Here is a 21,374-nt window from a genome sequence, read left to right as displayed (position 1 = left end):
TCAGTCAGCCTGGCTCTATTCTGGTACATTGCTGGGGAGAGGGAAGTTTGTTATCTCCCCTCCCTTATTCCTGCTCCTTACTGATTGGCTGAGGGCAGTTCAGTGTGACAGGCACCCCTTAGCAGAAGCTGCTAAAATACTATCTATGCTGTGCTCACGTGTGTTTATAAAGCAAGCTAGATATGACAGTGCAGTTCCTACAGAGCTCATTGGGGAGGAGGGAGGGCAATGCATACACCATTTCAGGCAGGAGAAAAAGAAAGTTAGGGAGGAAATGACATCAGGATTGGCTTTAGTCAGAGGCAGTAAAGATGGAAAATGCCTGGAATAGTTTTCTCTTTATTTACTATATAAAATTCACTTACATCAAAAACGTGGACAGTACACTACAAATGTTATGTATGTAGAGCAAGTATTTATCTACTTATATATGTATTTTTTTTTCTGGGATAGTATGATTGTCCCTCGTGCTTTAAATTAGAAAGGATGCAATGATTGCAGAGTCTGTAGCCCAATCTCCAAAGCATATCTTGTGCCAATGCTGATGTACTCCGCGTCGTCACCATCCACCGCTGCCGCGTTTAGAAAGATGGACGCATCAGTGTCCTTCTGATGCAGAGAGTTACCAGACATCTCGGTGATCCTTTAAGAGACAGGAAAAAGTATTCTATAATTAACATGTACCTGTAGAAGAAAACCAACCAAACTCCAGACCAGCCCACGTCCACCACCAAAATACAGTCCCCCCACAGATCCCATACAGACCCTGGTCCCCTGGCCCGCTAACAGTGATGAGGTTGTGGTTCAGAAACTTCACTGGAAACTTAATTTAAGGAAAGCTCCAGGCCTGGACAGTGCAAGAACAGCGCAAGGTCCCCTCCCGCCTGAAGAAGTTCACCATTATCCCAGTCCTGCAGGTGCTGCAGACCTCAACGACTACAGACCTATTGCACTAACCTCAAACTTCATGAAGCTCTTTGAAAGGCTGGTCCATTACAGCTGAAACTCCCCACCACTGTCTGAACTGACCCTCTCTAGTTCACCTACAGAACAATTAGGTCCGTAGATGCTATTAACGTTAGCCTGGAGTATATCCTGTCCCAGTTGGACAAACACCTATGACACCTATGCTAGGATTCTCCACCTTGACTTCAGCTCTGCCTTCAACACTATCAGCCCCAACATCCTCCACGACAAGTTGATACAACCCAACCTGGATCCCACCCTCTGTGCGTGGCTGAAGGACTCCCTTAATAACAGAAGCCAAGTGATGAAATTCGACAGACACCTTCCTCTCGAAGTGTGCAAACTACCAACATAGGCACTCCCCAAGGATGTGTTCTGTCACTAAACTTGTTCTCCCTGTACACAAACTTCTGCACCTCACAGAATGACTCTGCCAAGGTAATCAAGTTTGCAGATGATGCCACCATCATAGGGCTCTTGGACAAAAGTGGAAAACAAGCCTACTGCCAGGAGATTGAGAAGATCTGCGACTGGTGTAAGGACAATAAGTATGTTCTCAACGCATTAAAAACATGGAACTGACCATCGACTGCAGAAATAACCCCCCTGGCCTGAACTCCCCTTAGTTTCTCATTCAGGGCTCCGAGGTCGCCAGAGTCCCCAGCACCTGCTTACTGGGTACCACCTTCAAAATGAAGAAGGCCCAACACAACGGCTTTTCCTCCAGCACCAGCTGAAAGAATTCTCCTGACTTTATTTTACTCCATCACCATCGAGTCGATTCTCTGCTCCTCCATCATTGTGTACGCGGGACAAGCTACAGAGGGTCATCAAAGCTGCAGAGAAGATCATTAGGACCGCCCTCCCATCTCTAGACCTCCTGTACTACTCCAGACAAAAATCCAGGGCACTTATTGCTAACGATCCCTTCCACCCCGGCAATCACTACTTCAACTTACTCCCATCGGGTCGTCACTTCAGAACTATCTCAATCAAGACCTCCAGGCAAAGAAACTCCTTTGTCCCCCAAGCTGTCCTGGCCCACAACTCCCCCCCCCCCCACACCCCTATAGGTTGAGCCCACAGGCTGTGATGGTCACCAAGAGGAGGCCAGACAAGGGGTATGAGCATTTGGGGGGATCAAAGTTTTGCTGGGGCCCCCCACGAATTGTAGATAAGCTACTGTTATTATTACTACTAATGATGACTTCTATAGCACCGTGATAACTCTTCTATTGACCTCTATAGAGACCTGCAGAATAGTGTTGGGCGAACTTCCTGTGTGTTAGGTTGTTGGGCGATCCTAATGGGCACCCTGCTTGTGTATCGGTTCATTGGCCAACTGGTGAACTCCGTAAGCTTGCGTTGATGGGTTCAGGGATACTTAAACCATCAAATCCCGATGTCAATGCGGGTTCACCTGATGTACTGCAATTGTGCTGGCTGCCAAACAGGCCATCCCCTCCCTTCCTCTTCCCCTAGTTCACCATCCCAGAGCCTGGCTGAGCAGCTGACACCACTGGTCTTGGCCAGGGAGGTGAGCTGACATCAACCCCCCACCCCGAGGCATAGAGTGAAAGCTGGGCGAGCTAGATAGGACTGGCTGGCTGTGCCTATACTTTTGGATGACAATTGCTTTCATACTCTGTACTAACAATGACAACAACAACAAGAAACCATTTGTAAAGTGCTTTTCTTCCGCAGGACCCAAAGCGTGATTTGGAGCTGTCTTGATTAAGTTTGGCAAGGCATTCCAAAGGGTAGGGGCAGCATGACAGAAAGCTCTCATGTCAAAGGTTTTTAGTTGAACTCTGGGGGTGGTGAAGTTATTGGATCCTTTAGATCTGAGGTTGTGGAAGGTGTGGTGCAGTTGCAACAAATCTTTTAGGTGTCCGGGGCCTAGGTTGTGTAGGGATTTGAATGTTTGCATGCTAATTTTGAAAAGGATTCTCCATTTTATGGGTAGCTGGTGTAGTGAGCGAAGGATTGGTGTTATGTGGCAATGGCAGGGTTGGTAACAGTCTTGCGGCAGCATTCTGTACTAGCTGCAGGCAGTGTAGGTCATTATTTGGAAGGCCTACATAGAGGGCATTGCAGTAGTCCAGTAGTGATGTGATGAAGGCATGAACTAGGATTGGAAGATTCGCTGAAGGAATGAGGTGCTTAACTTTTGCAATATTCCTTAGATGAAAGAAGGAATGTTTCACAACAGCTGAGGGGGAGTAGTTGGGATAATGCTTATGGGAACAAACGTGAATCAGAGTAGATCTTAAGTGTCCAGCTGGGGAGGTCATTTTTCCCTGAAGTCGAGGTATGGGGTCTCCTATGGGCATTTTTAATTGACTGACTGACTAAACTTGAATGACACAAATGGGACGTTTGTGCTTCTCTATTGAGTATTAAGTATAAACTTACCGAACCAAGGCAGGAAACGGAGTAAGCTTTTTCCCAGAATCCTCCACTCCCTGTTGTGCTCCCACAATCCCCTCTGTCATTTCTGGGTCCAGCCAGGTGCAGGCACTGACCACCTGGTCATCAAGGCGGATCTGTGCCTGTTCCAGTGTAATAGATTACTTACTGCAAACTTAAAGCATTCTTCAGTGCAACAATCATTGTGTCCAACCTACCTGCAGCTCCTGGTGGGTGTGGCTGGATGTGACAAGCAGGATGGCTGCGATATAATGCCTGATGGGAAGTCCTTTGTTCAGAGAAACAGGATATGCAGTCTGGAACCATAAAATATGAGGCACTAAGCAAATCATCTTCACCATTTCACCTTCCTTACATAGCAGATGCATCAAGATGAATTGGGATTCTTTTAATACCATTTACCTCCCAAAGTCCCACGATCCTCCAGGGCGGGGTCTTGCTCCTCAGGTCCAGATGGGTCTCCTCCCACAATTCTCTCAGCCCGCACTCAAGGAGCTGCCATAGTGAAAATATGTAATATAAACTGCTTTATCCATAAATGCTTACCCTTTTGTATATTATAAATAGATACAGATACAAGAGATCATATAATGTTGATAAATATTATGCCAGAGATGTTTTATGATTATTGATTTATAAAGCGCCAACATATTCCATGGCGCTGTACAAAGAAAGAAACAAACATGAGGTACAAAGTAATACAGCCCATGGTATAGACAAAATATAGACACTGTTACAAAATGCAAAATGTAACATGATGAATAAAATGTTTAGCAAATTCCAAGGCACAGAAGGCTGAGACAGCCCTGCCCTTGTGAGCTTACAATCTAAACATGTATTAAGGCAAAATGGTGCCAGGTATTGTTTTAGGTTAAATGGGGCTCTGGGCAAAAATGAGTGTAATGCAATGGCACTAAACCTCTGCAGTCATTAACTTGTGGGGCCCCTGAGGAGTTTGGGGCCTTGGGCAATTTCTGTACAACGGCGCATGGACATGAAGCTGGTATGGTTGGGTAGTGCTGTGTTTGTGCCTCTTGTGCTGCAAAAATCATCATTCTATCGTTTGTAGTTTTTGAGATCTTCAGGTTTTTATAAAAGTCAAAAGTTCACTCAGCCCTCCCTACAGTAGTGCAAAGGCTGAGCGAATTTTTTAACTCCCAACCCAGTTGGACTGTAAATCACTGATATGGAATTACAGCCATAAAATTCTTTCCTGGAAGAGAAGAGCTTCTGCATGCAGGGGGAAGATTAAAAAAAATGGTTGAGAGGTTGAAAGCTCATATATTTTAGCACTTGGACACTGAAAGAATGTGTCATATAGCTGATCCAATAAATGCTTTTAACCAGGGGCGCCGCGAGGCATAAAGCGAACCAAGCGGTCGCTTGGGGCCTCACAATCTTAGGGGCCTCGGCGGCTCCGTGACGTCGGCGTGACGTCACTTTTTCCCCGCAGCCCCGCCGGGCTGGCAGAGCAGAGCAGGGCTACAGGAAGATGGCCGCCGCCGAAGCCCTGCTCTGGAGACTATGTCTCCAGTACAGGGCTTCGGGTGGCCATCTTCCCGACCCGTAGCCCTGCATGAATCAGCGCGGGAGATTGGAGGAGGAAGCCAGGGAGGGAGCTCCGTGGGAACTGCGCGCCTGAGAAGCCGGCCGGGAGAGGAGACCAGGGAGAGAAGACTTCTGCCAGTGCCAGCCTGCCAGGTGAGTAAATTCTTTTCTTTTTGCAGCCGCAGCCCTAATTGCGAATTTGCGATTGATTTCTGCTGAACTGTGCCCTAATTGCATTTGATATCTGCTGAAAATGTGGCCCTAATTGCGATTGATTTCTGCTGAACTGTGCCCTAATTGCGTTTGATATCTGCTGAAAATGTGGCCCTAATTGCGATTGATTTCTGCTGAACTGTGCCCTAATTGCGTTTGATATCTGCTGAAAATGTGGCCCTAATTGCGATTGATTTCTGCTGAACTGTGCCCTAAATGCGTTTGATATCTGCTGAAAATGTGGCCCTAATTGCGATTGATTTCTGCTGAACTGTGCCCTAAATGCGTTTGATATCTGCTGAAAATGTGGCCCTAATTGCGATTGATTTCTGCTGAACTGTGCCCTAAATGCGTTTGATATCTGCTGAAAATGTGGCCCTAATTGCGATTGATTTCTGCTGAACTGTGCCCTAAATGCGTTTGATATCTGCTGAAAATGTGGCCCTAATTGCGATTGATTTCTGCTGAACTGTGCCCTAAATGCGTTTGATATCTGCTGAAAATGTGGCCCTAATTGCGATTGATTTCTGCTGAACTGTGCCCTAATTGCGTTTGATATCTGCTGAAAATGTGGCCCTAATTGCGATTGATTTCTGCTGAACTGTGCCCTAAATGCGTTTGATATCTGCTGAAAATGTGGCCCTAATTGCGATTGATTTCTGCTGAACTGTGCCCTAAATGCGTTTGATATCTGCTGAAAATGTGGCCCTAATTGCGATTGATTTCTGCTGAACTGTGCCCTAATTGCGTTTGATATCTGCTAAAATTGTGGCCCTAATTGCGATTGATTTCTGCTGAACTGTGCCCTAAATGCGTTTGATATCTGCTGAAAATGTGGCCCTAATTGCGTTTGATTTCTGCTGAACTCTGCCCTAATTGCGTTTGATTTCTGCTGAAAATGTGCCCTAATTGCGTTTGATTTCGGCTGAAAATGTGCCCTAATTGCGTTTGATTTCTGCTGAAAATGTGCCCTAATTGCGTTTGATTTCTGCTGAAATGTGGCCCAAATTGCGTTTTTATTTTCTGGTGTCTGGGGTAACTGTTGCTGCATTTATTATTTAATGGTCATAGTTGGCTATATTTGCTGTGCTACGGTTAAGCTTCGCCCATACAATGTCATGGCCGCGCCAATCTTTCGGCGCGCTACGCGCGCCTCAATCACCCCAACATCCATTTTTTCCCCGCAAACAGCCCCGCCCCAATCCGCCCTCCTGCTCCACCCACATGTCATGGCCACGCCCACTTATGCGGGATAGCCACACCCATTTTTCGCCGGATAGGGCCTCTTGCTACAGTCCGCTTGGGGCCACAAAAACCTTAGCTGCACCCCTGCTTTTACCTGAAAATAATCTGTGGGATATATGATTAGATTTTTAGAAGTAGGAGAATACATGCAGTTGTTTATCTCATCAGTTTATTTTCACCTCAGGTTTCCTTTAACCATGCACCTTGACATATGTAATATATATTTTTTTAATCCCTTAAAGAAAATCTGTAATGAAAAAACCTCCCCTGGGGGGTACTCACCTCGGATGGGGTAAGCCTCCGGATCCTATTGAGACTTCCCCCGTCCTCCTCGGTCCCACGGCGGCGGTGAAAATCCTCCTGGAGTGGCGGTGATGTAAATATTTACCTTTTGGCTCCAGCACAGGCGCACTATCCGCTCTTTCCACGTAGATAGGTGAAAATAGCCGATCTCCGTCGGGCCGGTCTACTGCGCAGGCGCAAGTCTCCAGCGCCTGCGCAGTAGAGCGGACTCTATGTAAATCGGCTATTTCTGCCTATCTCCGTCAGAAGAGCCGCAACAGCGCCCCCGCTGCAGCCTGGAAAGGTAAATATTGCACAGGCTGTCGGATTTGTCGCCTGTGCGTTCCGGGGGCTGCAGAGAGACCGCCGTGGGACACAGGAGGACGGGGGAAGCCTCGATAGGGTCCAGAGGCTTCCCTTTACTGAGGTGAGTACCCCCCACGGGAATTTTTTCAGTACAGGTTTCTTTAACCTCCCTGGCAGTAGGCCCAAACTGAGTTTGGGCTATGCTGCTGCGGAGTATTTCTCAGGCCCTGGTGGGCCGATTTGCATAATTATTTTTTTTTGCTACACTCAGCTAGCACTTTGCTAGCTTCGTGTACAAACAGATTCGCCGCTACCCGCCGCGCCGCCCCCCCCCCCCCCCAGACCCCTTGCGCAGCCTGGACTATCAGCGCCAGGCAGCGCTAAGGGGTGAATCGGGACTCCCCTGTGTGCCATTAAGTCGATGACGTCATCCCGATCCTCGCCATGGCGATGGGAGAAGCCAAACAGGAAATCCCGTTCTGAACGGGATTTCCTGTGTGCTCTGAACGCCGGAGGTGATCGGAGGGGGTGGGGGGATGCCGCTGCACAGCGGCTATCATGTAGCTAGTGCTAGGCTAACTACATGATTAAAAAAATAATAATAATAAATGTGCTGCGCTGCCCCCTGGCGGTTTTAATAGAACGCCAGGGTGGTTAAGTCAGTTGGTGTAATTTTACTATTTGGCCACAAGCTGAGCAAATCCTATGTAGCGTACAAGTGCAAACTCCCCAAACTGCAGGGGCATGACTAGAGCGTCCCTGCGGCTGTAGCACCCGACAATTTACTCTCCTTCAATTAATGTTCTCACATGACATGCTGCAGCTCAACACACTAGTACACTGGCTGGCTGTGAGTCAGTTAGTCTAATTCTCTTCCTACTCTGACTACATGCTGTTAGTGTAAACACAGTACAAAAACGCTGCCCCTGTATTCTGTGCCGTCTGATGCAAATGTTTCACCTTGCCCCAAGAGAGAACCGGCCCTGCCAAAGGCTTACAATATAAAGGGTGGGGGAGGGACACATAAGGTAGAGCTGCCTAGAAGGTGCTCGACTGAGAGAGTTACAGTGTGGTAGATGGGGGAAAGGTCATTTTAAAGAAATGTGCTTTAGGGGTGTGCTTGAAGGTGTTAAAGGAAGGGGGGAGTCTGGGGGGGGGGGGGGGGGTTGGAGGGAGTTCCATAGGGTGGGAGCAGCTCTTTAGAAGTCTTGCAGGCGTGCATGAGAGTGAGAAATACGTGGGGAGGTCAGGCAGAGATCATTGGAGGACCAGTGGGGCCGGGCAGGTATATATCTGTGGACGAGCTCAGCGATGTAGGTTGGGCAGGTCTTGTGCACAGATTTGTAGGCCAGGCACAGAATATTAAAAGTGATGCTGAAGCAGATAGGGAGCCAGTGTAGGGCTTCACAGAGGGGAGAAGTAGAAGCAGCAGGGCTGGATTCACCGTAAGGCAATGTAGGCATGTGCCTACAGGCGCCTGATGATTGAAAGGCGGCTCACTCCCCTCTTTGAACGCCTCCCTCCCTCCTTCCCTATGCAGAGTCCAGATGAGAGTGTAAGTGAGAGGTTACTCACCCAACTCTCGGCATTCCACTGATGAGATCTCTCTTCAGTCAGGGACACCTCTGCTACATAATACTAAGGGACACCTGTAGCTACCTATGACAGGCAAGGGAGGTAAGGGAGAGGTGACAGCTGGGCCAGCCAGCACACTTGCGGTGCATTTTGGTGGGAGTTCGTAGGTTCATGGTGGGCGGAGTCTAAGGTACCAGGACATCTGTGCCTATAGGCTCCTGTGAGATAAATCCAGGCCTAGGAAGCAGAGAGGTGGGAGGAATAGATGAGTCTAGCTGCTCACAAGTATTATTATCTCCCCTTTGTCTCCTACAATTGTCGCATGTCTTGTTAGTGTTTGTATTAGACTTTCACATAACACTTTGTTTTTATCCTCAGGGAGAGGACAGCACTATTTAAATCAATAGTAATGTTATAATAATTTAGCTCTATGCCTGGAACTGTCGCTTGACTCACGTTTTCTCCCGGTTCCATGTGACCACCTGAGAAGACACAGACAATGGCTCAAACATTTTGTAGCACATTAGCACTCGGAGTAGGGTTGGTTCACACGGACGCTTGGCGGCTTTTACCGCCAAGCGTTCGGGACTTGTTGCTAAATTCACTTGAACTGGGAGCGTTTAGCATCACGCGGTTACCGGCGGTTACCGTACCGATTTACCTCGTCGTTTTAGCCGGCGCTAGAAGCCGCATGCGGTGTCCAGGGTCGCCTTGCCGCTGCGTCTTCATGTCCCCTTGCGGGGACGAGAGGTGCCGATCGTGGCGGGAAGCCGACAATCGCCATATCGCCACCCCCGAACGAGACGTCACAGGACGACACGGCTTCCGGCCGCCCCGACGCCACCTGCTGTCCGTGTGAACCGGCCCTAACTACTTATCATAGCAATCACCAGGGGCTGAAAGCAAACCTGAGATGATGCAAAAAAAAACATTTCTTGCATACCTGGGGCTTTCTCCAGCCCCCTCCAGGCTTACCACTCCCTCGGCACCGTCCTCCGCTTTCCTGGATCTTCCGCAAGGGCTAGCACTATCTTCAGGCAATCGAGGCTTACTGCCTGCCCTGCCACACTCCCGTCGCCAGGAGCTCTTTGCGCCTGTGCAGTACTACTTGTGCAGGCACGGAAATCTCCTGGCTGTGGAAGCGAAACGGGAGCGCGCGCTCCCCGCACTGTACATGTGCCGACCTGCAGGGAACGAGGTGAGTTCGTTTTAGACCCTGCACATTCTGCCAATCAGATGCTATTTGCAAATGCTATGCCATTTTAATTAGTCAATAGACAATTAGGCAGCCAGTCAGGGGCGTAACTAGAAATCACTGGGCCCCCCTGCGAATATTTGGATGGGGCCCCCCCCATAGGTGCCAAATAATCGTAATGGGGCAGCGTTTCACTGTAAATTAATTGTAAAGCGGGCAGCATTTTACCAGACAATCGTAATGTGGGCCAGAAAATCGTAATGTGGGCAGCGTTCACCAGAAAATCGTAACGTGGACAGCATTCACCAGCCAATCGTAACGTGGGCCAGAAAATTGTAATGTGGGCAGAGTTCACCAGAAAATCGCAATGTGGGCAGCAGTCACCAGAAAATCGCCATGTGGGCAGCAGTCACCAGAAAATCCTAATGTGGGCAGCAGTCACCAGAATATCGTAATGTGGGCAGCAGTCACCAGAAAATCCTAATGTGGGCAGCAGTCAGTCACCAGAATATCGTAATGTTGGCAGCAGACACCAGAAAATCCTAATGTGGGCAGCAGTCACCAGAAAATTCTAATGTGGGCAGCAGTCACCAGAAAATTGCAATGTGGGCAGCAGTCACTAGAAAATCGCAATGTGGGCAGTCAGTCACCAGAAGATCGTAATGTGGGCAGCAGTCACCAGAAAATCGCAATGTGGGCAGCAGTCACCAGAAAATCACAATGTAGGCAGCAGACACCAGAAAATCCTAATGTGGGCAGCAGTCATCAGAAAATCCTAATGTGGGCAGCAGTCACCAGAAAATCGCAATGTGGGCAGCAGTCACCAGAAAATCATAATGTGGGCAGCAGTCACCAGAAAATCGCAATGTGGGCAGCAGTCACCAGAAAATCGTAATGTGGGCAGCAGTCACCAGAAAATCGTAATGTGGGCAGCAGTCACCAGAAAATCGTAATGTGGGCAGCAGTCACCAGAAAATCGCAATGTGGGCAGCAGTCACCAGAAAATCGTAATGTGGGCAGTCAGTCACCAGAAAATCGTAATGTGGGCAGCAGTCACCAGAAAATCGTAATGTGGGCAGCAGTCACCAGAAAATCGCAATGTGGGCAGCAGTCACCAGAAAATCGCAATGTGGGCAGCAGTCACCAGAAAATCGTAATGTGGTCAGTCAGTCACCAGAAAATCGTAATGTGGGCAGCAGTCACCAGAAAATCGTAATGTGGGCAGCAGTCACCAAAATATCGCAATGTGGGCAGCAGACACCAGAATATCGCAATGTGGGCAGCAGTTACCAGAAAATCGCAATATGGGCAGCAGGCACTAGAAAATCGTAATGTGGGCAGCAGACACCAGAAAAAAAAATGCCACTGTAAAAAGAAAACAATTCACTTACCTGTCAGGAGTCTCTCCCGGCCTCTGGTGCGCAGCTCCCCGACGATGCTCCTGTGCACTGCAGCACATCTCCCGCGCTGACAGGCAGAGTGCAGGGCTACGGCAAGATGGCTGCCGAAGCCCTGTACTAGAGACACAAATAGTCTCCAGTGCAGGGCTTCTTCGGCAGCCATCTTGCCGTAGCCCTGCTCTGCCTGCCGGAGGAATATGTAGGCTGCCAGAGCGGGCCTGCGGGGAATAGAGATGGGAAGTTCGGATCTTTTCAATGATCCGGATGATTCGAATCGGATCATTGAAAAGATCCGGATCTTTGATCCGAATCTCGGATCATTTTACTACCGAAGCATTCGGGGTGAGATGACTAGCAGGACAGGTCTTTCCCTGCTGTGGACAGGAGAAGGGGAGGGAGTGGACACACAGAGAAGGGGAGAAAGTGGACAGAGGGCAGGGAGTGGACAGAGAGGGGAGGAGGGACGAGCAGAAATGTTTGTGCACACAATACCCACATGCTGAAGTCATATGCTTTACATGTATTTCACCTATATGCTCATCTGTGTACTTTCCATGCAAACGTCACACAGTGAAGGAAAGCATTCCCAGAAGATAAGTGCAGCTGTTTAGTGCCGAGTGCAGGAGGATTATATTACGCTGCAATCACACTGTCTGCAAAGTTACTGAGCTGTGCTGAGCTGAGCCAAAAGCTTCCCATGTGATCACTGTGCACAACTACGGAACAGACAGCCTGTAATGAGCAGCACATTGCAGCCAGTATGTGTGCTCTACACATATCTGGCAGTGGCACCCATGTCCCCTCTCTCTCATCTACCTGTCTCCCTGCAAGGCTGGCTCCCCATCCAACAGAGCGATCCATCTCAGCTCTGCTTCCAGGACCCCGCTGCCCGCTGAAAGGGGGCGTGTCGCTTCTGGCCCCGCCCCCTTTTGCGATCCGAATCACTCATTTTGATGATTCGGATGATCGACTCATAAAATAGATTCGGATCAAAGATCCGAATCGTTCATGATCCGGACAACACTAGCGGGGAATGAACTGGCGCAGCGTCTATTAGACGCTGCGGCCAGTTGAGCACCTTGCTGGGGGGTCCAGAATCACTCCCCCCGCGCACAGTGAGCGGGCCCCAGAGCAGCCCCGGGCCCCCCTGCGGCTGAGGGGGTTGATTCCCCGGTAGGTACGCCGGTGCAGCCTCCATATCCCTCTCGCTTCAGTTGTCCTTTAAAGAGACTCTGTAACATGAAAAACCTCCCCTGGGGGGTACTCACCTCGGGTGGGGGAAGCCTCCGGATCCTATTGAGGCTTCCCACGCCGTCCTGCGTCCCACGGGGGTCTCGCCGCAGCCCTCCGAACAGCCGGCGACAGACCCGACTGTCAGTTCAATATTTACCTTTGCTGGCTCCAGCGGGGGCGCTGTGGCTGCTTTCGGCACGGAAATAGACGGAAATACCCGATCTCCGTCGGGTCCGCTCTACTGCGCAGGCACCGGAAACTTGCGCCTGCGCAGTAGAGCAGATCCGACGGCGATCGGGTATTTCCGCCTACTTCGGCGCCGACAGCCATCAGAGCGCCTGCGCAGGAGCCAGGAAGGTAAATATTATGTCACCGCTGCACGGATGGCTGCAGCGAGACCCCCGAGGGACGCAGGACGGCGTGGGAAGCCTCATTAGGATCCTGAGGCTTCCCCCACCCGAGGTGAGTACCCCCTAGGGGAGGTTTTGTTGTTACAGTTCCTCTTTAAGCATTGCTGGAGACTAGAGCTTGTATTTTACAGACAGGAAGTTTTGAAACAGGATACCATAATACCAAAAGAAAACCAGTAAGCCTGCTTCAGACTATATACACTCCTGGAGCCTGATAACTGCATGTTACTGAGCAGGGGGGCACCAGATGGGCACAACTACCAGTGTAGCGCCGCCACTGCCTGAACAGAGCAGCTAGTATTGGGAATGCATGCATTTATTCACCAAAAGCAAATATATAACCCAGTGGTGTAGCTAATGAGCTGTGGGCCCTGATGCAAGTTTTACAATGGGGCCCCCCAAGCACTCTATACATAACCATTGATACGGCACACCAAAACCTGCCAATGGCAACTACAGTGTCAGAGGTGTAAGAAGGGGATGGGGAACATCTTGTTAAAAATTATCGCTATTCAAAGTATCTATAGAAGAACTATCTACAGAACAAACAGAGAGCTAATACTGTAGTTGAGGGAGGGTCCTTTGGGGCCCCTCTGGCCCAAGGGCCCCGATGCACTGACTACCTATTGCTACACCTCTGATATAACCATTAAATACTTATAAACTAGAATAAATACACTGACACCAAAATTGGCAGTTTAATGGCTGTAGGCAACTTTTATTTGGGGGTTATTAATTTCTTTTGCATTTTACAAAAGAGGAGGGCTTTTCAAAAACTTTATTAAACCATCAGCATTGTAAATGCAATCAGACATAAGAAACTCTAAATAAATAATTAAAACACAGAAACTCAGCCACTGGGCTCAAGCTAAATGTGAAATAGGTATAACAGCCCACCCACAATAATGGGCAACTATAAACCCAAATAATTCTTGCCCACGACAAAAGAGGGTGGGTGGGTGCGGCAGCCCTGACTGACAGCGCAGGATTGTGAGCGGGAAGAGGTTTGCGGGAAAAAATGGCTTGCGGATAACTACCCTGCGGCATTGCTTAGGGAGAGTTCCGCACGGCATTGTATAGCGGGCGTTCCGCGCACCATTGCATAGCGGGAGTTCCGCGCCATTGTATAGCGGGCGTTCCGCGCGCCATTGTATAGCGGGCGTTCCGCGCGCCATTGCATAGCGGGCGTTCCGCGCCATTGTATAGCGGGCGTTCCGCGCACCATTGCATAGCGGGCGTTCCGCGCCATTGTATAGCGGGCGTTCCTCTCCATTGTATAGCGGGCGTTCCGCGCCATTGCATAGCGGGCGTTCCGCGCCATTGTATAGCGGGCGTTCCTCTCCATTGCATAGCGGGCGTTCCGCGCCATTGTATAGCGGGCGTTCCGCGCACTATTGCATAGCGGGCGTTCCGCGCCATTGTATAGCGGGCGTTCCGCGCGCCATTGCATAGTGGGCGTTCTGCGCCCACTACGCATTGCCGCAATGTAGTTATCCGCAAGCCATTTTTTTCTGCAAGAAAATAATATTTTACGCACTTATTCTGCATTTTCACAAACGTTTCACGACCTTTTTTCACTATTTCCCCCATGTTACCGCACTATTTTACCAACCTTTACTCACACTCGAAATTTTTTTTTTTTTGTGAATGTAGAAGAAAAAAAATCTGTAATCACCGCTGTCGGTAATTTTTCATTACAAATTTCTTTACCACACATGGTACTGTGAATGGAGTCAGTCAGCTCTCCTCTCTCACTGTGCTAACAGCAGCCAATCAGAAGCGGCATTAGTGAGAGTGATCTGAATATGGAAGCCCCGCCTCTCCTGGTTACTGTTGCCAAGCAACAGTTGTAAATACAGAAAGAAGAGACTGGAGCAACATGGCCACACACTACAGTGCAAACCAGGTAGCTCTGTCCCTTCTATATAACATCACGCTGCTCACACTGCCATCTCTATATGAGAGGGAATGAATGGTTTTAATTGGCAGCGCAGAGCATGTACTGATTAATCAAGGACAATTTGATTATCCTATTGTCAATGCTGTGTGATATTGTGTTGCTTTATTAATGAATGATATTAATAATAGTATTTAGCTAGCCTAGCTATAGCACACTTTGTAGCACATGCACACGCCCAGTGCACACCAAAAACCTCTAGCAGATCCGCAAAACATTGCTAGAGGTTTTTGAAGCAGATTTTCAGAGCGATTCTGAGCATGTTTAGGGCCTGTTCACACCTGAGCGTTTTGCCGCAATTTTGGCAAAACGCTCAAACGTTAGCGCTTTTTAAAAGCACTAGTGCAATGAAACCCTATGGGCCCGTTCTTACTTAGGCAATTTGCACTAATCGCCGCAAATCGCCCAAAACCGCTAAACGCAAACGCGTAGCCTGCACCATTTTCAGGCGATTTCCCGACGATCGCGCTTCAGTGCTATAGAAGCGCTAAACGCGATCGCTAAAAAAAACCAGCAAGTGTGAATGGTGATTTTTTTTTGCATTCAACGCAAAAAAATTGCCAGAGCAAAACGCTAGCAAAATCGCTAGCGTTTTGCGATCAGCAAATGTGAATGGGCCCTCAGGGCCCTTTTCCACTAGCGGCGATTGTGATGCTGAATCGCAAAATCGCAAATCGCTAGTGATTTTAAATCGCTACAGTTTGCATTTTAAGATAGGAATCGCAGTAGGTAATTTCCACTACCACAATCGCCGGGAAATTTTAGGACTTTGCTGAATCGCAATCGCTAGCGTTTAGTGTGAACGCTAGCGATTGCTAGTGGAAAAGGGTAGGGCCTGTACACACTGAAAAACGCAAGCAAAATCGCAAGCACATGCGTTTTTAGGGCCTGTACACACTGAAAAACGCAGGCAAAAACGCAAGCGCATGCGTTTTTAAAGTGCCTGTAGTTTTAAAAACGCATGCGCTTTTGCCTGCGTTTTTTGTGCGTTTGCGTTTTCTTGTAATTGCTGATTGGCTAAAGAATCCTTTGTTTTTTTTCTAGTTTACATTTCAACAGGAATCAGGAGATTGCAGAGTCTTCTGGGATACTGACTTCTGAAAAACGCAGGCAAAAACGCAAGCGCATGCGTTTTTCATGCGGCACTGCGATTGCGTTTTTCTAAAAACGCATCGCACCAGTGTGTACAAGTCATCACGATTTTCATTCTTTTTCAAAAGACCTTGCGATTTTAAAAACGCAGCGCAAGCGCAGCAGTGTGTACAGGCCCTTAGGGCCCTTTTCCACCTGCAGTCGCTAGCGTTCACGCTGAACGCTAGCGATTGCTGAATCGCAAAACCGGCGATTCCCCGACGTTCGCGGCCGCGATTTTGCTATGCTATGCACTGCATAGCAAAATCGCGGCAAATATCGCTCCGCCGCGCGTTCGCGTTCCCGTCAAAAGCGAATCGCGGTAGTGGAAATGACCTACCGCGATTCCTATGTTAAAAAGCAAACCGTAGCGATTGTAAAATCGCTAGCGGTTTGCGTTTTTGCGATTCAGCCAGCGCAAACGCGCTGGTGGAAAAGGGCCCTTAGAGATTTTCTAAACATGCCTAGTGTTTTTAGAGCGTTTTTTGTGTTGTCAGATTTCATATATTGTTACAGAAAAGCAGTTACTGAACAGCTTCTATAACAAAAATGCCTGGAAAGCCGTTCTGATCTAGCGTTTTTCAGAGCGGTTTTCCACTTTCCTATACTTTACATTGAGGCAGAAACGACCTCAGAAATCTAAAAAATGCTGCAGCCCCCGAGTTTGCGTTTGTGGAAAAATCGAACTGCTCTGATGTGCACCATCCCATTGAAATACATTAGCCAAGCAGTTTCTATCCCTCAGGGCCCGTTCTCACCTGAGCGGGAATCGCGCGATTCCCGCTAGCGGTTTAGCAAAAACCGCTACACAATGTAGCGAGTGGCATCCCCTTTAATAATTGTTAATTGGGTTTCTCTTGTGTTCGCAGTATCAGAGCGCGTTCAACTCCAGCAAGCTACAGAACTGGACAGTCCCGAAACCGGATGCAGAGGTAACTCCAGCTCCATAGTGCGTCCAGAGTCCCAGACTCATCCTATATAATAATATCCCTGTGTCCCTTCAGCCTCAGTCTCATGTCCCTGTGTCCGTGCGTTTGTGCCAGTGTGCGGACTTGGGACAGCAGGAGGCGGGCGGCTGGGCGTACGTGTCGGGAAGTGCGGCTGTGCATGCGCAGGAGAGCGGAGTTTTGCATGGGTAAGGTGAGGGGTGTTGCTTAACGGGCGGGCTTATTTCTAGTCCTATATTATAATACCCCTGTCCCTGCGTCCCCCTCTGCTCCTGTGTCCGTTGTGCCTGGTACGCATGCGTGGCAGGTGGCTGTGGGCGGGCTTCGGGCAGCGGTCATGGACGGGTGGGCAGGGCCATGCGCTCATGCATCGGTCACGGATGGCCGTGGGGCTTGCAACTGTTACCAGAGATTTGCCGCTTCCCTTGCGTATGCTCAATCTTCTGCCTCTCCATTGCAGCGTCCCTCCACCCATGACGGCTTCACACAGTTCATCGCAAACAGCAGAGGTCACCTGCTTCCGGGAGTGCCCAGATCACAGGTGAGCCTTCCATAGAACAAGTCATGCATGATAAACCAGAGGGGGATACGGAAGCTCTTATTGCTGCTCTCCTCCTCGCAGGGTCAGGTGGATTCTCAGAAGAACACACAGTATAATCTTGTTATGGTAGTAAACTCTCATGTAGTAAACATTCAGGTATAGTAAACTATATGTCCAGGTCCCGGCCAAGCACCATTTTAAGTATATGGAAGGAACGCCTGGTATAGTAAACTCTGGTATAATAGAACTTCTGTTAAAGTAAACCTGTTTTAAGCCCCTGCGGTATTCTGTATCCGGCTATAGTGGAAAGTGGGCGGGGCATGCGTCATACGTCAGTCAGAGACTTATGAGCCGTGGCTGGGCTGGCAGCCACTTGTAGCCTGCTCACTATCTGCACACTACTCTGGGCCTGCGTGGATTACCTCAAAAGCACCAGCAGGTGAGACCTATTCTTCCTGTGTAAGCTGCTGCCTGATTACTGAGAGAATTGCCCGGCCACTGTGACTTGCTTGCGCATGGCTGCAACGCTACAGCATCATCCAGGCTGCACAGAAATGTGGACAGAGGAGCACGCTATCAGTAATGTATCTGCATTAACTGGTGAGACCTCTGCTTCCTGTGTAAGCTGCTGCCTAATTACCGAGGGAACTGCCTGTCACCTGTGACTTGCTTGCGCATGGGTGCAACGCTACAGCATCATCCAGCCTGCACAGAAATGTGGACAGAGGAGCACACTATCAGTAATGTATCTGCATTAACTGGTGAGACCTATGCTTCCTGTGCAAGCTGTTGTGTGATTATTGCATGCAAATCCATGCATATTAAGCACTAGCTTAGATGCTGTCAGTGCTCGCTTGCTGAAGCATTGATTAGAAAAAATGACTCCTAATTATTGACTGAGTTCAGATACAGTACTTTAGTTTACTTTATGTGCCTGAGTACGACCCTTTCTGTTATAGTAAACTACCCTACCCCCTCATCTCTGTCATTTGGAGTTTACTATAAAGGGATTCTACTGTACTATACTTTCTCAGCCATTCCTGTGTCCAGATCCAGGAAGTTGGGAATTCTGCTCTGCATACTTGTAACAAGTTTATGATCGAGAAAGCCAGATGAACAGCATTACAGCCAGCAATGGTGGCCTCCGAGATTCTCTTGTGATAGGTCAGCTTTCAATAATGTTAGGACCCTGTCCTAGTTGCTCTGTCCACACCTCTGACTGGCTGCCAGTTGCCTTCTCACCAGTAGCAACAGCCAATGAGATGGTAATATTTTGGCTAACATGCAAATTGGATGCAGGTTGAAAAGTGGTAGGGAGTGCATTTAAAATGGATGAGTGCCAAACTGCATACAATTTGCATGCAACTCAGAGTTATTAGCGTCTCATTGACCACCTCTACTGCCCAGTCGGCAGAGAGGTCTAGGAACTTGCCTATTAGGTTTGTTTACTTCCAGGGCCAGATTTCTGGGAAGGCCACTAAGGCCCAGGTCTTGGGCGGCAGCTGGCCAAGGGGCGGCAGGACATGGAAGCGGGATTGCCATATATGGAAGAAGAGGCTTCAAATGGAATACAGAGGTTGCTAATAAGGAGCAACACATGGAGATAGGGAGCTGCTGCACAAGAGACCTGTATAGAACTGAAGGAGGCTGCTGTACATGAATGTTAGACATGGAAGAGGGGGCTGCACAAGGAATAGGAGGGGGTGCTGCACATGGAAGGGGAGCTGCAAGAAAGGTGGCCTAGGGGTGGTAAAAGTAATCTGGCTTCCTTTACTTCCCCTGCTGCTGCTCACTCTGGCGGTTAGAGGGCGCTGCACTACAGCTGATGGACAGAATTTCTATTCATGTCACTGGAAAAGGCTGTCTGGCACTCAGTAAACTGGCAGAATGGCAGCGGTGTTGATGCCAGCGTGTCTTGGTGGCTGTTGGCACTCATTTCCAGAGTCAACCAGCAGATGGCGCCATACAACTGCATTTTGTAAACGATTTTTTTTTTATGTTCACGTTTTCAAATCAACATTTTTTGAGGTTATATTTAAAAAAAGGTGTTGGTCACATTCATTATGGTGGCCATCTATGATTTGCTCGCCACACCGTGATGCAGGAAATTTAGCGATTTGCACTTCTTAGAGTAAACGGATGGGCATTTAATAACTCTTTATTCCCCCTTTCAGATCACAATCTCATAACGTTTACAATCAGCCCCTCCCTGCCTCCTCCAGCTACTGTAGTGCAGCCATCACGCCTATGCAGGAATTATCGCAACCTCGACCTCTGCTCCCTAGCTGACTCTCTAAAACCCCTAAGCTCCCTGTCATCCTACACTGACCCGGAGTCAGCATCCATCTACTACTCCACCACAGTCACTGCTGTCATGAACACAGCCGCCCCTCTCACAAACTTCCGCCCCCGCCGCATCAACAGACAGCCCTGGCTGACTGAACCGATCAAACAACTGAAAAGACAGTCCAGGGCAGCAGAACTGCAGTGGAGGAAAAGCACCAATGCAGATGACTTCGCCCACTATAAAAACATGCTGCTCCAGCTCAGGGACACTCTCTCACTTGCAAAGCAGTCATACTTCTCTACACTTATTTCTTCACAATCCCATAACCCTAAACAACTTTTCAACACCTTCAGCTCTCTTCTCCACCCCCCGCCTCCCCCTACAACCACAAGCTTGTCTGCAGAAGACTTTGCAGCATATTTTGTGAGCAAAATTGAAACACTACAGAACAGCTTTATAAAGCAACCCTCTTCACCGGTCCAATCACCTCTTCCTTTTTCCTCTCTGTCCGGCAGCTCCCCTACTATCAACTATCCTTCTCCACATAACCACTCACGCACTCATACCTCCTCCCCGCTAACAATCTTCTCAGCCTTAACTGAACAGCGTCTTTCTTCACTAATCTCTAAAGCTCATCTTACTACATGCGCCTCAGACCCTATTCCCTCTCATCTTATCCCCCAGGTCTCCTCCCCCCTCATTCCTGCTTTAACAACACTGTTTAACCTTTCCATCTCAACTGGCACTTTCCCTTCTTCATTTAAACAAGCTATCATAACACCACTAATCAAAAAACCCTCTTTAGACTCTACGGCCCTTTCTAATTACCGCCCAGTCTCTCTCCTTCCCTTTGCCTCCAAACTGCTGGAACACCACATTTACTCAGAGTTGTCTAACTTTCTCTCCGCTAATTCCCTGTTGGGCCCCTTCCAGTCTGGCTTCCGCCCTCAACACTCTACGGAAACCGTTCTCACTAAGGTTGCCAATGACCTCCTAGCTGCTAAAGCCAAAGGCAGATTTTCGGTACTTATACTCCTAGATCTGTCCTCTGCCTTCGACACTGTTGATCATACCCTACTTCTCCAGACCCTCTCAACACTGGGAATCAAGGGCCTAGCACACTCCTGGCTCAACTCCTACCTGTCTGGACATTCTTTCATGGTCTCCTATGCCAATACCAACTCCTCTCCACGCCCACTGTCTGTGGGAGTACCACAAGGGTCCGTCCTTGGACCCCTCCTCTTTTCCATTTACACCCATGGCCTGGGACAGATAATAAGCTCTTTTGGGTTTCAATATCACCTCTATGCTGATGACACCCAAATTTATTGTTCTGCCCCAGACCTCTCCACACTACTATCAAAAGTTCCTGAATGTCTATCCGCTGTATCTACATTTATGTCATCCCGCTTCCTTAAACTCAATATGAGCAAAACGGAGATTGTGATATTTCTACCTTCACTCTCTGTTCCACCTCCCATTGTCACAATCAATGTAGATAACACCCCAATAGCATCAACCCCCAAAGCTCGTTGCCTAGGGGTAACTCTGGACTCAGAGCTCTCCTTTAAACCACATATTAACACTTTAACTACCTCCTGCTACTTCCATCTCAAAAACATTTCCAGAATCCGTCCCTTCCTTTCACAAGAAGCAACTAAAATGCTTGTACATGCCCTAATCATCTCCCGCCTTGACTACTGCAACA

General features: G+C 48.7%; 1 protein-coding gene and 1 long non-coding RNA gene across 2 annotated transcripts; one reads left to right on the top strand and one right to left on the bottom strand.

Annotated features, from left to right (window-relative positions):
- Positions 1–254: 254 nt before the first annotated feature.
- On the bottom strand, positions 255–11,265 carry LOC137531512 (nucleoside diphosphate-linked moiety X motif 17-like). The gene is made up of 6 exons (XM_068251434.1): positions 11,152–11,265; positions 9,022–9,047; positions 3,799–3,891; positions 3,594–3,692; positions 3,382–3,518; positions 255–643 (listed from the first exon to the last, which is right to left on the bottom strand). The coding sequence occupies exons 2-6, from the start codon at positions 9,037–9,039 to the stop codon at positions 478–480; spliced, it is 513 nt and encodes a 170-aa protein (XP_068107535.1). The 5' UTR covers positions 9,040–9,047; positions 11,152–11,265; the 3' UTR covers positions 255–477.
- Positions 11,266–14,614: 3,349 nt separating this feature from the next.
- LOC137531511 (uncharacterized) lies at positions 14,615–17,381 on the top strand. The gene is made up of 3 exons (XR_011023655.1): positions 14,615–14,709; positions 16,761–16,823; positions 17,299–17,381. It is a non-coding gene; the product is annotated as an uncharacterized lncRNA (long non-coding RNA).
- The last annotated feature ends 3,993 nt before the right edge of the window (positions 17,382–21,374 follow it).

Source organism: Hyperolius riggenbachi, chromosome 9 (assembly GCF_040937935.1).
Source record: "Hyperolius riggenbachi isolate aHypRig1 chromosome 9, aHypRig1.pri, whole genome shotgun sequence".
Lineage (NCBI taxonomy): Eukaryota > Metazoa > Chordata > Amphibia > Anura > Hyperoliidae > Hyperolius > Hyperolius riggenbachi.
This window is presented reverse-complemented; position numbering and strand designations above follow the sequence as displayed.